Source organism: Capra hircus, unplaced genomic scaffold (genome assembly GCF_001704415.2).
Source record: "Capra hircus breed San Clemente unplaced genomic scaffold, ASM170441v1, whole genome shotgun sequence".
Classification (NCBI taxonomy): domain Eukaryota; kingdom Metazoa; phylum Chordata; class Mammalia; order Artiodactyla; family Bovidae; genus Capra; species Capra hircus.
The window spans coordinates 438,217-455,471 of NW_017189530.1; the positions used below are offsets into that span (position 1 = coordinate 438,217).

General features: G+C 62.4%; 1 protein-coding gene and 1 long non-coding RNA gene across 2 annotated transcripts; one reads left to right on the forward strand and one right to left on the reverse strand.

Annotated features, from left to right (window-relative positions):
- The first annotated feature begins 427 nt into the window (after window positions 1-427).
- Window positions 428-5,880, forward strand: LOC102187676 (RIMS-binding protein 3A). The gene has a single exon (XM_018044372.1). It carries the CDS (start codon window positions 428-430, stop codon window positions 5,492-5,494), a length of 5,067 nt encoding a protein of 1,688 aa, XP_017899861.1. The 3' UTR covers window positions 5,495-5,880.
- Window positions 5,881-16,310: 10,430 nt separating this feature from the next.
- On the reverse strand, window positions 16,311-17,078 carry LOC108634509. The gene is made up of 2 exons (XR_001917641.1): window positions 17,048-17,078; window positions 16,311-16,942 (listed from the first exon to the last, which is right to left on the reverse strand). It is a non-coding gene; the product is annotated as an uncharacterized LOC108634509 (long non-coding RNA).
- Window positions 17,079-17,255: the final 177 nt, after the last annotated feature.

Genomic DNA, 17,255 nt, shown 5'->3' on the forward strand with positions numbered 1-17,255 from the left:
GCTTCAGTTGTGTCCGGCTCTTTGTGACCCTATGGACCGTCGCCCGCCAGGCTCCTCTGTCCATGGGATTCTCTAGGCAAGAACACTGGAGCGGGGGGTGCCATGCCCTCCTCCAGCGGGTCTTCCCGACCCGGGGATCAACCCTGCGCCTCTTGCATCTCCCGCATTGGCAGCTGGGTTCTTTACCACCAGGGCCACCTGGGTAGCCCTTCCAGTACCCACACCACCCAAATCCTTGGCAGGGCCAGGCAAGGTGGGCTCACACCCACTGGTGATTTTCAGGCCCAGACGAGCGGCTCGCGATTCGCCCGGGGTTCCTTGGCCACAAAGGTATCATCCAGGAAAAAGGTAGGAAGGCACGTGGTGCCAGTGCCAGGCAGAGGCCTGGGGCCAGCCAGCCAGACCCCTGGGCGTCGCCGGATTGGACATGGGCGGCGTTCAGCCCCGGGGGTCCGGAGCCCAGCGCGCGCATAGGCAGCGGAGAGAGGAGCGCGGGCCCGTGCGCCCACCGCAGGAGGTGGGAGAGCGCGCCCAGGGACGGAAGGGGCGCGCGAGGACCCTCGGGCACCGGAAGGGGCGCGTGGGGCGGTTGGCCGCGGCCCGGGGCGGCGGCGGCCGTTGGCGAGAGGCGGCCCGGGCCAGACGAGGTCCGGTGTCTGGCCCGGCCGCGGCCACCATGACCAAGGACTCGCCCAGCCCTGCGGACGGCGGCCGCGCAGCCTCCCAGAAGCCGGCGACTCCGGGCCCGGCGGCGGCGGCGGCGGCGGCGCTGGAGGAGCACCGGCGGGAGCTGGAGAAGCTGCGGGCGGAGCTGGAGGCGGAGCGGGCGCGCGGACGGGCGGAGCGGCGGCGCTTCTCGGCCGGGGCGCGGCAGCTGCGAGAGGAGGCGGAGCGAGAGCGGCAGCAGCTGGCGGACCACCTGCGCTCGCAGTGGGAGGCGCAGCGCAGCCGGGAGCTGCGGCAGCTGCGGGAGGACGTGCTGCGGGAGCGCGAGGCCGAGATCCGGCAGCTGCTGCGCTGGAAGGACGCCGAGATGCGGCAGCTGCAGCAGGTGCTGCGCCGGGAGCGCGACGGCGTGGCGCGCCAGGCCCGGGAGCTGCAGCGCCAGCTGGCCGAGGAGCTGCTGAGCCGCGGCTACGGCGGCGGCCGCGCGGGGCCGCCCGAGGACGCGGGCGCGCGGTGCCGGTGCCGCCTGCAGGAGGTCCTGGCGCAGCTGCGCTGGGAGACTCACGGCGAGCAGGCCTCGCGCATCCGCCACCTGCAGGCCGCGCTCGACGTGGAGCGCCGGCTGTTTCTCAAGTACATCCTGGAGCACTTTCACTGGCACCCCGCCCTGCCCAGCGCCCCCGACGCCCCTCTTCCACTGGGAGAGCCGTCTCGCGAGGCCGCCGCCAAGGCCGCCCGCGGACTCGGAGCCCGGGATGGCCGGAGCGCGGGCGTCCGCGCGCGCTCCCGCTCCCTCGACCAGGTGCCCGCGGCGCGCGCCCGCTCCCCCGGCAGCCCGCTCCCCGCGCGCGCCAGCTCGCTCGACTCCCTGGCGCCGGCGGGTCCCCGCCCCTCGCTTGACGGCAGCCCGAGTCACCCCAGGGCCCCCGAGTCCTCCTCGCCAGACGCTTCCCTCTCGGGCTCCCTGAGGCCCCTGCCGCCGCCGCCGTCGCCGCCCCCATCGGAGCGCCAGACACCTAGTGCCCTGCGAGAGGGGGAAGAGGCGGGGAGCCGGCCCCGCGAAGCCCCGAGCCCCCCACCGCCGGGCCCGGGCCACCGCGAGCTGCTGAGGCGGAACTCGGAGCTGTCCGAGGCGCTGCAGGAGCTGGCGCGCCGCTGCTCCGGCCTCCGCGAGGAGAACGTACGGCTGCGGCGCTTGGGCCTCCCCGACGAGGCGAACGAGAAGGCTAAGCGGCTCAAGGGGAAGCGCGCCGAGCTGACCAGTCTCGCGCGGCGCCTGGAGGACCGGGCCCGCAAGCTGCAGGAGGCCAACCTGCGGGCCGTGAGCGCGCCGGTGCCCGGAGAGAGCCGCGCGGGCCTGGAGCTTTGCCAGGCCTTGGCCCACCAGCGCGCGCGGGACCTATCCGAGCAGGCGAGCGCGCTGCTGGCCAAGGACAAGCAGATCGAAGAGCTGCGGCAAGAGTGCCACCTGCTGCAGGCGCGCGTCGCCTCGGGCCTCGGCCCGCTCCCTGGAGAGGGCGCCGCCAGCGCCCAGTGGCTCAGCATCGGCGACCTGGACCGGCTGCAGCGCGAGTCCCAGCAGGAGGTGCTGCGCCTGCAATGGCAGTTGACGCTGCAGCAGGCCGCCGGTGGCGCGCGCGCGGAGGCGGGCGGCCAGAGCGCGCCCTGCGAGGCGGCGCGGCGCCAAGTGCGGGAGCTGGAGCGCGAGCTGAGCGCGCGGCGGCAGGAGTGCGAGGAGCTGGGCGCGCAGGCGGCGGCGGCGCAGCGGCGGGGCCAAGAGGCTGAGGCGCAGCTGCAGGTGGCGCTCCGCGAGGGCGCCTGGCTGGCCAAGGAGAACGCGCGGCTGCAGGCCCAGGCCGCCTGGACGCGGAAGGTGGCGGCCGAGAACGAGGACGTGCGCGGGCAGCTGGGCCTCGCGTGCCAGCAGCGCGACGCCGCCGGCTTGCTGGCCGAACAGCTGCTGCAGCAGGGGGCGCAGAGGCAGGACTGGCAGCAACCGCTGCAGCACCATCTGCAGAGGGTCCTGTGTGATCGCCAGGCCGCCCGGGACGAGATGTGGGCGCCACGGTGCCAGCCTGGCCAGCCTCCCCAGGACGACCCGGGGACCGAGCCGCAGCTGGGGCCTGTGAACCCAGCGTCCCCTCCGCCCAGCAGAGACAGACGGAGGAAGGAAGACCTCCTGCTGGAAAACCCAGCTGCCCACGGGCAGCCAGCCTGGATCCCCCAAGCTCCAGACTCCAGCGGCCAGCCTCTGGACTCCAGGCTCCAGCCCCAGAGCACTGGCTCCCAGTCGAGCTCCTCCTCGGAGGTGGAGTCCGCGTGGGCCACGGTGCCCTCCTGCCCTACGCTGGACGCCGATACAGCCAGTGAGGCAGAGGACCTGGAGCCGGACAGCCTGCCCTCGACCCTGGAGGCGGGGGGCTTGGAGGTCTCCGTGGCCACCCCTAAGCTCAAAATCTTCCTGGCTCGGTACAGCTACAACCCATTTGAGGGGCCCAACGAGCACCCTGAGAGCGAGCTGCCACTTATGCCTGGGGACCACGTGTACATCTTTGGCGACATGGACAAGGACGGCTTCTATGAAGGGGCACTTGCGGACGGCCGGCGGGGGCTGGTGCCTTCCAACCTGGTGGAGCAGATCCCCGACAGCGACATCCAGGGCTGCCTGCCCACTGAGTCCCTGGACCGAGGCCCGACTCGGCTCCCGGCGGCTGGGCAGGGCCAAGCTTGGAAGGATGACCCCAGTCCCGGCTTTTTACCTGGGCAAGCCCAGGCGGCTGTGGACAGAGGGCCGTGCCCAGTGGCGAGGGTGGGCTCCAGGACGGAAGTGGCAGCAGAGGTCTCAGACACCAAGACGGGAGCCAGAGCCGGCCGGTTGGGGTCCCAGGAGAGCAGGGACAGGCAGGGGCCCTCCAACGCTCCTCCAGGGACCAACAGCGTCCCTCGTATGGCCCCCGTGTGCCTTCACCTGCAGAGTGTCGCGGCCACGTCGGCTGAGATCGCCTGGGTGGGTGACAGCCAGGCTCACGCGGTATACCTGGACAACCGGGAGCATGCCCTGACCCCCATGGGCGTGACTGGCTACACCTTCCGCCACCTGAAGCCCGGCACGAGGTACCAGGCGCAGGTGGAGGTGCGCCCCACCTGCGACTCGCTGCAGGCCTGCCGGGAGAAGACGCCCTCCGCCGTCACCTTTGAGACACCCTTGGCGGGGCCCCCCCACCCTCCCCTGGACGTGCTGGTGGAGCGCCACGCCTCCCCGGGCCTCCTTGTGGTCAGCTGGCTCCCCGTGACCATCGACGCGGCTGGGTCCTCCAACGGAGTCCCAGTCACGGGGTACGCCCTGTATGCTGATGGGCTCAAGGTGGCGGACGTGGCCGAGGCCACCGCGGGGAGCACACTGCTGGAGCTCTCCCAGCTCCCGTGGCCTGCAGTGTGCCAGAAGATCTCCGTGAGAACCACGTCTCTCTGTGGTGAGTCCTTGGACTCCGTGCCTGCCCAGATCCCTTACGACTGCTTCGCGTCTCTCCACTGGCCAGAGATGTCACCTTTCGGCTACACCTGTGGGGCCCCATCTGCCATCAGCGGGAGCTTCCCCGTCTGCCCTCAGAGGCTGGGGCCTACACCCCTGAGTGCCAAGGCCCGCCCTCACGCCCCCCGAAGCGGCAGGGAGCCCCGGGCCAGGTGTCTCGAAGCATTCCCTGAAGAACCCCCAAGGAGGCAGTCCCCAGAGCCCAAACTGATTTCAGAAGGTGGAGGTCCCAGTGCAGGCTCGGGCAGCCAAGCCCAGGGGCCCACGGAGGCCCGGAAGCCCTCCAGAAAGAACCGGCTCTTTGAGAAGCGTCCCTGGAACCACAGGCCGTCTCTGCCACGGGGCCGGCCTCGCAGGGAGGGGTCCCAGGACCAGCGGGTGCTCACTGGCCCAAGCCCTACCCCGGGAGTCCCGCGTCTGTCCCCTGAGCCTGCACCCGGCAAGGAGCTGCGTCAGGAGAAGGCTGCCTCTGGGAAAGTCCTCAGACAAAAGGCAGACGCTCTTGCGTCCACCCCTCCCGAGCTGGGCAGCAGCCAACAATCCGCGTCTGACTTCAGTGGCGCTCACCAGGAGGACGCGCGGGGTGCAGAGGGGCAAGAGCGGAGACGAGCACTCCGGGGCCTGAGCATGCAAGATCAGGCTCCGGGGGCCCGGGCTGGGGTCCGGCTCCGGGGGCCCAGCTCAGCACCGTGTCCTGCTCGGTCCAGCAAGGCCTTCGGGACGCCCAGGGGCGCCGCCCCGCCGCTGGGGACAAGGGTGGGCCCTCTGGCTGGGCTCTTTGTGGCCCTCCCTGATCACGAGCCGCTGGCCGTGTCTGCCACCCCCGAGGCTGCAGGGGGGGGGCTGGCCCTCCGGAAAGGGCGGCTGCAGGACCCCCACAGTTTCAGCCGCAGCGAATGCAGCAGGCCAGAGGGCAGCAGCGCCAGTCACCTGGTGGCCGAGGTGGACGCGGGCACGGGGTGGACGGATGGCCGTGGCAGGTGGCATTTGCCAGGACACCTGGATGACTCCGGGGGGCTCACCGGCCCCCAGGGCTCCTCTCCCCTGCCGCAGGGGAGCCCCAGAACGCCCTCCTCCTCACTCTGGGCTCCAAAGACCATGATGGCAGCTCTGGACTACGACCCCCGGGACTGGCTGGCGTGGGGCCCGGCGAAGGGCCAGCTGTCACTGAGGGCAGGGGACGTGGTCACCGTCCACGGGCCTATGGACGACAAGGGTTTCTACTACGGGGAGTCGGGCGGCCACAGAGGCCTGGTCCCCGCCCACCTGCTGGACCACATGTCCCTCCAGGAGTGAGCGCAGCACCCCGCAGAGGGGGCAGCCTCGGCCGCCTGCGCCCCACGCGGGCACCCACCGCCAGGCCCTCCTCGCTTCGCGCTGAGGCTCCTGCCCCACACACTGCTGCTCTGAACGCTCTGCCACCCCAGGCCTCAGGGCAGCGAAGCCGAAGTCTGGACAGAGCTGTTTCTAGAAACAGCAAGCTGCTTCCAAGAGGTTGGCGGGCTGGTGATTGCGGCGTCTGGACCATCGGTCTGATCCTTTGTCAGCTCCTTCCTCAAGACCTGTTTCCTCTGAGAGTTTGGCTTCTCTCAGCCATTGCCTTGTATGAAAGTCTAAAGAAAAGCCTGCCTTGACCAGAGTGTTACTTTTCTATCTTCTGTTCAAATCCTCATTAAAAGTTCATAGAAACAGAAGAGAACTTTGGGAGTGGAAGCACAACCAAGGAGGCAAGCCCAACCCTACCCCCTCCCTGCCTGTCCAGGGGCCCTGGAGGACTGCAGACGTGTTTCCCCAGGCAGAAGGTGGGGGAGAAGACCCTTTAGTGGGAGGTCAGCTCAGCCCAGGTCCCCACTGCAGTCAGACGGGCACCACCCTCCATAGGGGCAGAAGGGAGCAGCCGGACGCAGCTCGTTGAGGGTAGGAGCCACGGGCAGGTACTCAGGGGAGCTGGTGACTCAGGTCCAGAGGGTGCCGTCACATCACGCCATCCCCGGGGCTGAGACAGGAACAGGGAGGGGCCGGCCCGGGGGAGGCCTCAGGGTGACCCACCGTATCCTCAGAGAATGCGGGAGGCAGCCTGGGGCCTTGCGGTGCGCACACACACTCACCCCTCCTGAGCGGAAGCGTCGCGTCCCAGCCGAGGAGGGAGCTGCCCGCCGAGGGCTGTGCCCCCTGCCCGTGCCCACACAGACACCAGCTCTCCAGTGAGAAGGCCGGCCCGGAGGCTCCTCGGCTGGTGAAATGTCCACGCCATACACTTTCCCATCTTAGCCATTTTCAAGTGTACAGCTCAGCCGTGCCGAGGACGTTCACGATGTTGAGCAACCAGTCTCCAGGACGTCTCTCCTTCTTGCCAAACTGGAACTCTCCCCCCGTTACACAACATCTCCCTGTCCCCTCCCTCGGGCCTTGGTAACCTCTAATCTTTCTGACGTATGACTTTGACTCCTCTAGGGACACCGTGTCAGTGGACTTGGACCAGAAATCCGGGCTTCGGTGTCTGGCTTCCCTCCCTGGGCACAGCGTCGGTGGGTGCAGGCCGAGTGGCGGCAGGTGTCGTGGCCCTGCTCCTCCTTAAGGCTGAATTGCTGTCCACTGGATGGGCCACGTTCCGTGCGTGCGGTCATCCATCGGGGCCGCGCCCCCCGTTTTGGGAATCACGTTGTTGTGGACACAGGTGTGCAGACATCTCTTGGCTCTCGCAGGCTCCCACTTTATCATATTTTTGTGAGCTCACAACCCAGAATGGAACCTGAGGCCCTCCAGGAACAAGAAAGCTGCTAGTGCACCGGAGGGCGGCCCAGCCCCTCCCGGCACCTGGGCTCAGGTTGGGGGGCTTGGTGGGCTGCCCACAGTCGGAGGGGGGCACAGGTGTGGTCCCCCACTTGCTGTGAGAGAAACAACAGTTTAGCCGGAGGACAGGAACTTAATCCAGCGCTTGCAAGTTTAAGCACAGTAGCTGGGTGGTGAAGAATCTGCCTGCCATGTGGGAGACCGGGGTTTGATCCCTGGGTCGGGAAGATCCCCTGGAGAAGGGCATGGCAGCCCACTCCGGTGTCCTTGCCTGGAGAGTTTCATGGACAGAGGAGCCTGGCGGGCTGCACTCCATGGGGTCACAGAGTCGGACAGGAGTGAGCGACTAACGCTGACTTTCGCTGCAGTCCATGGGAACCGCACGGGTGGCCTCAGGAGACTGACCCCAGCCCCATCGCCCCGTCAGCTCTCTCTCAGCCCCTGCCCTGCCGGTCAGCCGGGGCCCCTCACCACCCCCCACAGCGGCAGAGTCTCCGTGTCCCTCCGGCGCCCACGCTGCTCTGCTTCTGTCCATCACCCTCCCGCACGCCTGCCCTCACCTGTGGTGCTTCTAGCGTCACCTCCCGCCCCTGCGCTGGCCCCCGCTGCGACGGAAGCCCTGCCAAGGCAAGGACCGCATCGCCTGGCGCACAGTAGGTCCTCAGTAAATGCCTGCGGAAGGCAGGAGCTGGCAGGGCTTGACCACCCCCGTCTGTGGCTCCCATGCAGGGCTCCGGGGGGCGGGGGGGTGGTTCATCGGGGCCCCGGGCCTCCCCACTCCCGGAACAGCCAGGCATGGACCCTGGACAGCAGAGGAGGGCTCTGGTTCTGATCGCAGAAGCAGAGGCAGGTGAGGCGGCGTCCTGGGCGGTGGGAGCCACATCTGGGGGTGCAAACACGGAGCAGCAGCCCAGGTGGGGCTGGGGCGGGGCGGGGCGGGGGCGGGCGTCCACACCCCCCCCACCAGCGCCAGCTGAGGAGGACCCCTCCCCAGGGCTTCCAGCCCGCCGCCGGGAGCTTCCTGATGTCGCCACCAGATGGCAGCACCGGCGGCTGCTGCCCAGCTTCGCACCTGGGTCAGGGCCGCCAGGAACAGGCTCCCAGACCCCGCGGGCCCCACCCAGCCGTGTTCTCTGCCCGCCCTCTCCCCAGGGCACCCTGGAGAGCACCCCCCCAACCGTGTATCCACAGGGGCCATCCTTCCAGGGGCTTCCGGAGCAGCGTGAAAGCCTCCAATACGCTTCCTGCTGTCTAGCAAACCCCAGCCTCCCCAAGGCCCCGGGAAGCATCAGTGTCCCAGCCCGGCAGGCTGGGGGGCTGCAGGACCACCAAGCAGCCATCCAGGGGACGCTGAGTGGGGGCTCTTGGAGCCTCTATTTCCTCATCTGGGGCCGGGCTAGGGCAGGAGCGTGTGGTCCAGGTTCAGGACTCAAAAGAGGACGAAGTCGGAGAGGGTGCAGGGGATGGGGGCAGGGGTCCGCGGCAGGGTGGATGGTTCTGGGCCCAGCTCTCTCCCCTGGTGCCCTGGAGCCTTTGGGTGGGGGGCAGGGAGAGGCTGCACAGGTGTGAGCAGGTGAGCCGCTGGAGACGGGCCCCGCCCCTCCCTGACGGACCAGGCGACCTGGAGGCCCAAGGCCTGTCCAGACCTGCCCGGGGGGGAAGTGGGGTGGAAGGCCCGCTGGCCAGAGGGCAGAGGAAACTTTGCAGTGGGCAGGCGGGCAGGGTCAGGAGGGCTCTGGAGCCGGGGTCACTGAGCCTGTCTGGGCGCCGGCCACTTCTGCCTGGGGCCCTCTGACCCATGCTCGGCCCCTCGCCAGCCTGGGCCTGCTGTCCCACGACGGGGTGGGCTTGGTTCCTTCCCCCGTCACCGTCAAGGAGGCAAGAGCTGCGCCCGCTCACCAGCCTGAAGGTGACTTCGAGACCCGTTTAGCCCTCCCTCAGGCTCCCGGCCGGGGACCCGCGCCCCCCTCATACGGCGGCCCCCAGGGTCAGCCCCTCCATCTCTCTCTGCCTCTCAGGGCCCGGCCCCCTTTTGCCCTCTGCCAGCGTGCTCTTTCAGAACACCGTTGCTAACCGATCGCTTTCAGAATCCTTGTGTGAAATCCGTGTTCGTGAGAGCTGCACGGCACGGAAGTCACGATGTAAGAAGCTCGGAAATGCCCCCAAAGCCCATGTGAAGATCATTCCAGCACCTTTCGGTGGCACCTGCTCCCCCTGTCTCAGCCCCTGGAGGCCAGGCTTGGAGGTGGGGTGGGGGCTGCTTGCGAGGTCAGGGGTTCCACGGAAGGCAGAGCCCCACAGGCCAACTCAGCTCTTGTAAAGCTGAGCACAGTGCCAGCTGAGGCCGGCTCCAGACCCCAGTCACAGAGGGTTCCTGGGGCCATGCTGATGCCAGGGGCGCCCCAGTCCGTCCCACCTGGCCAGCCAGCCCGCCAAATTCCCAGTGGCTGGTGGGGTCGGCCATGGGTCTGTTCTGGGGCAAAACGCCCTGTATTTGGAAGTTCCCGAAGAATTGATGCTTTTGAACTGTGGTGTTGGAGAAGACTCTTGAGCATTCCTTGGACAGCAAGGGGCTCCAACCAGTCAATCCTAAAGGAAATCAACCCTGAATGTTCATTGGAAGGACTGATGAAGCTGAAACTCCAATACTTTGGCCACCCAATGCAAAGAGCCAACTCGTTTGAAAAGACCCTGATCCTGGGCAAGACTGAAGGCGGGAGGAGAAGGGGATGACAGAGGATGAGATGTTTGGATGGCATCGCCGACTCAATGGACATGAGTTTGAGCAAACTCTGGGAGATGGTGATGGACAGGGAGGCCTGGCACGCTGCCGTCCACGGTGTCGCAGAGAGTCAGAGATGACTTGATGACTGAAAGGCAACCGCCATCAGGAGCCCTGGTCTTGGACAGCTGGATCTGGGCTCGGATGACCCCTGTGCTCTGAGCCTTCTGGCACTTCTCTTGGGGTCCTCTGGGCCTGACCACCTCACAGACTGTGCCCAGCTGGCTGGGCCTCCAGGACATCGAGCCTGAGGGACCCCCTGGGCCACTCGCCTCGGTCAGGGTGCGCTGGTCAGGGGGCGTCCACCTGGAGGCCAGGACCCCCTGGCTCAGTCCCTTTCTCCTAGCCTGGCCTTCCAGCTGCCCGCCACGTCTCCCCACTGCCACCCCACCCGCCCCCACTGCCTTCGGCTGCCCCTCCCAGGAGCAGGGACAGCCTGCAGGCACCGTCCCCTGGCCTGGATACTCATTAACTCTGCTGCCTACCCTATCAGACTGGGCCTTCCCCCCTCCTCGCACCCTGTATGCAGGCATTGTGACCTGGCGACCTGGTGTGGAGCAGACATCAAACCAGACGCCGCCTGAAGAAAGGCTTGGCCTGGGGCTCTCGGTGGCCACACTTCCCGGGGAGCACTGACCTTCAGGGAGCCCTCAGCCAGTGCCCCGGCCCACGTACGCTGTAGGCCACCCTCCCAGGGGTGTAATTATTTCCCCTTTTCACAGATGGAGAAACTCGGGCTCAGAGAGGGAGGTCATTCATCAAGGTCATTCTGCGAGCTGGTGGCTGAGCAGGGGGTCTGAGCCCAGGTGTGTCCCTTTGCCCCCTGCCCTTATCTATGGGGATGATTCCTTCCCCCAGCCTGGGGGCAGGGCCTGGGTCTAGGGAGGAGACCAGAGGCAGGGATGGTCAGGAATTCAAATTGGTAGAGCTGGTGGGGGAGGGCCGGAGTGCCTGGGAGTGGCCGGCAGTGAGGGCTTGGGCAACCGGGCCCTCTGTGTGCAGGGCTCCGGGGGAGGGGGCAGCGGACGGGCAAGACTCTGCTGAGTCAGAGACGCCCCAGGGGCTCGAGGGGGGAGGCGTCAGGCAGGTAGTGCGGGCTGGGGCGGGTGGAGCACCCAGGGTGGTGGGCCAAGGGGCAGAACCGGGCGCTGGGGCCCCAGCCCGGGGTCATCGGGATTTAAGGAGAAAAGAGGCCTCCCAGAGGGCAGGGGGCCACCCTTTCCAGAGGAGGGAGTGGTCAGCCCCACAAGGTCAGGCCAGATAAGGGCCACTGGGCCCAGCCTCCCTCGTGACTTCGACCAGAGGCTGCTGCCCCAGCCCAGGGGCTTCCTGGTGTGCAGCCACGAGGGAGCTGGCCCTTCCCCCACGAGGCAGGAAGCCCCCCACCCCGGCCTCTTCCCCTGACTCCCCGAAGCAAAGCAAACCTCGAAGCTGGAATTTGGAAGCCCCCAGGGTTCCCCACTCTGTGCAGCCTTGTTCTCCAGCCCATCCCATTGGCAGCCAACCGGGCAGATTCCCCCAGACCCTGACCCCAAGCTGGGATTCAGGAGGGGTCTGCCTTCTCCCCTCCTGCCCCCCTTCTGCCCACCTCTCCCCACTCCTCATCTACAGGCTCCTGCCTGCCCACCCGAGCCCTATGAGTAGAGACCGCTTGCGACCCTATTTCACAGGCGGGGAAACCAAGGCTGATGGAAGCCAGTTCAAAGGCAGCGGGCGTCAGTGACCTGGCCAGGACCTGGATCCTGCTCCACCTGCCTCTCCGTGGGCTTCTCCAGAAACAGGCCTGCCAGCCTTCTCCACTCAGAGCCAGGACCGGGCCCCATCTTCATCCGTCCACTCACTGGGGCCAGGCGCCCGGGCTGTAGTCTCCTGCAGACAAATCTCACAACAGTCCCTGCCAGTCTGATGGTGGAGGCTACCAGGAACCTGGGGAGCAAGGTGCGGGGTGGCCAGGAGTGCGAGGCGCAGGCCTATGGGAGTTTGCAAGCAAGTAGGGGGCCGGCAGAGCTTTCCAAGAAAAGGAGGCTTCACTGTGATTTTTGGCTTTATTTCCTGGTTCGTCCCCTTTCTTTCTTTCTGTTTTGGCCATGCTGTGCCACGCGTGGGAGGTGAGTCGGTCCCCAAGCAGGGACTGAACCCACGCCCCGTGCAGTGGAAGTGCAGAGTCTTAAACCACTGGGCCGCCTAGGAATTCCCTGTTTTTCCAAATAAAGAAGTAACAGAAACAATACAGAGAACCCAACAGCACTGCAGCGCCTCGAGTTAGATGTGAAGACTCGCTCCCCACCCCTCCCCCACACCCACTGCTCCCTGGGTCTCCTGCCCAGGCTTTCTTTAGGAATTTACAACCATATATAGGAATGGAAGCAGGCTTTCCTGGTGGCTCAGGGGTGAAGAATCCGCCTGCCAAGCAGGAGATGCCGGTTCGATCCCTGGGTTAGGAAGATCCCCTGGAGAAGGAAATGGCAACCCACTCCAGTGTTCTTGCCTGGAGAATTCCATGGACGGAGGAACCTGGAGGGCTACAGGTCCATGGGGTCACAAAAGAGTCAGACACGACTTAGCAACTAATCAATAGGAATGGAAACACATTTCTAATTTCTAAAACCTCTAAAGGTGATCCCATGCTCCGCATTGTTCTTGCTTCTCCCGCTGGGTGGACTGTCTCTGCCGACTTACCAGTGTAAACCTCCCACCCCTCCTGGCTTGTCTAGGGACGGGGGCATCATCTTTGGCTGGGCTCCAGGCCTGTGTTGCCTCCTCTGGGTTACCGGTGGACCAGGCTTCCCTGCATGCCTAAGACCCCAGATGCTGGCCCAGGCTGACAGTGTTGCCTGCCTCCCAGCTCTCGTCACAGCCCCCGTGAGCCTCTGCATCGGATACCCACCCTGCCAGCCTCCTCCTCTGGGTGCCCCATGAAGCTTTCTTTCCCATCAGGAGTTTGTACACTCTGCTCCCCTGCCTGGCTTCCACCCAGAGTCTGGCGTTTGGGTCGCACCTATCCATTCACTCACACGCGCCCCGAATTGTTTCTGATCACAGTCCTGGACTGGGTGTCAGGTGCCAGTGTCTAGTTGAATGACACTCAACTAGGGGGGTTGTGGCCTCTCTGGGTGTTCAGGGCGTCTGGCTCTGCCTGGGGCTGTGGGACTGCAAAGTGAGGGGTGGGGCTGGTGAGGGGGAGACCCTGTCCCCAGGCAGGGCTTTCACTGGACAGAAGGTGTGTGGGGACAGCCTTTCTTCAGATGTTTCGAGAGGCTGCCTGTCGGAACTGGGGCTGCACTCCGCTGTGGAACCTGGGGAGGGTGACCTCAACGTTTCTGAGCCTCATCTGTAAAGTGGGGCAATAACATATGCCTCTCCTATGGTGTCAAAGAGCGGCAAGCCCAAGCGCATGACGTGCTGTGCCAGTCCCTAGAGTCTTGGCCGCCAGTACCAGCCACTCGAATTCAGGTGGAATTGCTGCCCTTCCAAGGGAAATGCAGCTTCCTTGCCGGACAACCCAGACACCGAGTTCCTGCAGCGCCGCTCTGTCCGCTGTGCGTACCACCTGCCACGCCGCCCCTTGTGACGGGCATGAATGAGGCCCTCATGGCTTGGGAGAAGCAACAGATGGGGTGCATTGCTGCGGAGGGAAGGGGGTTGGAGAGACTCATTCACAGCTTCGACTTTCACCGCGCGCCTGTTTGAGGTCAGGCATGAGCTGGGTACTGGTCTACAAGAGCAAACAAGACAGCCTTCCTGCCCTTAAGGCCCCTGTCCAGCAGCCGCGCTGGGTCGGGGCAGGCAGCCTGGGATTGCGGTGGGGGCCCTTCCCAAAGCGGGTGATGTCTGAGCTGGTTATGAGCTCTCCAGGCAGAGGTGCGGGAGCGGGGGAGGAAGAAGGGCGGCCCAAGTGGCAGGAGCCGGGGTGCCCGTGCCCGGGGATGGGAGGAGAAGTCAGGGCACGTGCAAGAAACGGAGTTTCCTGCTGCGGCTTGGGACAGGGCGGGGGGACGGGAGGCAGGTGAGCTGTGGTATTGTATGGCACATACTTACACTAAGATATCATTGGCTGTTTGTCTGAGATGCAAATGTTAATTGGGTATCTGTATTTTTAAAATCTTGCTGTCATATGAAGAAGCAGTGATTTACCCTTTGGGGACATTTTGTGTTTTATTTTTTCCTTTTTTTTTTTTTTTTGATATCAGAGGAGACGATGGTAGAAGTAGCAGATGGTGGCGGGGGGCAGGGACAGCCCAGATACTTGGGAGTAACGTACAGACACTGCTATATAGAAAAGAGATAAGCAGCAGAGACCGACTGTGTGGTACTCGGTTTCTTGTGATTGCCTGTGTGGGAAAAGAATCTGACGAAGAACTATGTATGTGTTTGTGTGTGTATGGGGCTGGTTTAGTTGCTAAGCTGTGTCTGACTTTCTGAGACCCCGTGAACTGTAGCCCCCCAGGCTCCTCCGTCCATGGGATTTTCCAGAAAAGAATATAGGAGTGGGTAGCCGTTTCCTTCCCCAGGGGATCTTCCCGACCCAGGGATCAAACCTGGGTCTGCTGCTTGACAGGCAGCTTCTTTACCACCGAGCCATCTGGAAAGCCTTGTGTGTGTGTCTGTATATATGTATAAACTGAATCACGTTCCTGTACATCTGAAAATAACACAATATTGCAAATCAACGAGAGTTCAGTTTTTCAAAGGAGTAGCCGATCGGCTCTCCATCGCTGAGCCACCCTCCGTGACGCAGCAATCACAGTTCCTTTGCCCACGACTTGCCCGAGCCTGACTCTGCTCTACCTGCCCAGCCTCCTGTCACTGGATCCTCCCGGGATACCCCCCAGGCGGGAGCCATGACCGTTCCCAAGTGACTGATGGGAAAGTTGATCGGAGAGGTTAGGTTCTGCAGAGACACATAGAATCCCGAGAGCTGAGACAAGAAAAATATACCTGGCTCCCAGGGGCTCTCCCAGCCCCTCTGCTCCCCAGTGCTTTGTCGAGTTCTGGATCCTTCCCACACAAATGGAGCTTTACCAGGTTGCTGTCAGTGAAAACAAAGTTTTGAAATCTGCTGTTTTCACTGTACATCAATACTTTCCACCTGGTTTCTAAGTAGCTATGCAATAATATTGCGGGAGAGCAATCACACTTGGATTTTATAGCGAGCTGGGCAGGAAATGGGCTTGGCGGTGGACCCCAGAGGTGGGGACAGCATGGGAGGCTGCCCGGCAGCTAAGAGGGGCACGGCGAGAGCCTTGCTCCTGGCGATTTAGAAATCCCACCCTCACCCCAGATTTCCAGCCCCCCTCGACTTGAAAAGGAATAGGTACTAAGTGGGAAATTTGGAATGCTTTGGAAAGTTAAAGAAGCAGGAAAAATTAAATCTCACCTGCAGGATCTGAATCGCTACACTGTTTTGGGCAAGTAAGTTCGGCAGGAACTGCTCACACTGAGAACACACACATATATCTTACATATTCCTGCTTTTACATGTGTGGAATAGTTTTCTAGAAGCAAACCTGTGTTCTCAGTGTGAGATATATATCTAAGGACTTAAAAAAAATTCTTTTTTAAAATTCCAAACCTGCATAGCCACGCTTAAGAGAAGTGTTTATGGAAACTTCATGCACCGCAGTGTTCTCAGCTATTAGAGGATGAACCTGGGCACACACTAGAAAGATGTCTGAGATGAGTCTCAGGGGGCAAAGGGCAAACATGGGTTTTATCGTGACTTACCGCTCATATAGCATATTGTTTTATAGTTTCAAAAAAGCGAGGTCTTTTTTCGTGACACAGGAAGAGACACACGTTGACATCAGAGAAGGAAGCACAGACGCACAGCTGGTAATGTCACTTCAGAGCAGACAGGGGGATGAGAATCAGCAACTTTTAAAACACACTATAGCTAGAATTGTTCCAAATAGAAATATTATTTTTATAATAAAACAACATCAAAATGTATGTGTTGGAAAAAAATCCCAAACCCTAGGAAGAACCTCTGTAAACATTTTGATGTATTTCCTCCGTTTGCTTTTCCGTGGATCAATACTCTGCAGGCAACACATAGATACGATTTTGTCGTTTGCTTGTCTTTATTTTTTGCTTCGTATCCCTTGCACGCATCTAGATTGTAAAATGTCCTTATAAACACCATCCATAGGGCCATCACCACTCTCTCGTGGACAGCTTAACCAGTTTCCTTGTCACTTACTTTGTGTATGATTTTTCAAAGGGCGCTTGAAAAGCATAATCATACATTAATTTTAAAATATTTTATTGAAATACAGCTGATTTATAATCAAGTAAACAGAGGCACATTCTCTTCTGCTAGACGCTATTAAAGACACTGAGGCGTGTTCCCCAGATATTAGTTTTCAAATGCAAGTTAAATGAGTGACCCGGGAGCGCCTCTAAGTCTCAGGTGAGCTCCCTGGCACCAGGGTTCCAAACCCAATCTGGATAAAGACAACCATCAAGCATGCAGTGTACAAACACCATTAATTTCCTTCGCACAAAATTCCAGGAAAAGAGTTACTGTCAAAGTAACCATCATTCTAGAGCATTTTTATTTTTGGCTTCCACCGGCAAATTCATGTTCGGGAATGGTGAGGCAATTTATATGCTTCCAGTAGTATAGGAGAAAGATTACCCACCAGACCTCAGACTATGTGTGAAGGTTATCATTTGAAACCGATTTCTGATTTGTTTAAAAAAAAAAAACAAGCGAACGAAAGTTTTAACTTCCATGCCTTTGGCTCAGTAGGGTGCTGACAGCTTTTCAGGAGTTTCTTCAGGAAGTCCCCCGCGAGCTGTCTTAGACTCGCCGCCACTGATGCTCCGTACTTCCTTTTCCATCACGTTCTTACCGTTGCTGGAACCTGTCTGTAGGTTTTCTGCTTCTGGGTTAGGGTGTTCTGAATTGAGCGCAGTAGCTTCATTCACTGTTTGCTTTCATATGGTAGGGCAAGTCCACCCTCGTTCGTGTTTTCGTTCCCAAGGCGGGAAATGATAGCTGCTTGGGGGCTGTTCACTCTTCCAGGTCAAGTCATAATTTTGTTAAGTCTGATAACTGTCCAACTAGGGTTTCATTAAACGTACAAGTTTATTTGGAAGAACGCGTTTCAGTCTTGCCGGCAACCTTGGGTCCCTCCCAGACTTCAGGTGCGATGTCCTATATTTACCTGGTGTCCAAAGTAAAGAGAGGTCCAGCATGTGACCCCCTAGAGCACGTCGCAGTCCCTGGCCCGCTCCAGCCCCTCCGAACAGCCTGGGTCCCGCCTGCCAACCTGTGCGCGTCGCTTGACCCCAGGGGCCCGCGAGGGGCTGCAGCCACCGGAAGGGGCCGGCTGGGCTCGGCGAGGGGGATCCCCGCGCTCTCGGGGCAGCCAGGGCCGGCGGGCCGCGGGGGGGGGGGGCTTCCTTCTGCAGATCAAGGCCGTCTGCGGACCACGCTGGCCGCCCGCGGCGGGGGCACGGACCCGGGGTACCAGGGGT

Bases quoted from the DNA above. Each gene is read 5' to 3' on its own strand.
- LOC102187676 (XM_018044372.1), top strand. From the start codon at position 428: ATGGGCGGCGTTCAGCCCCGGGGGTCCGGAGCCCAGCGCGCGCATAGG.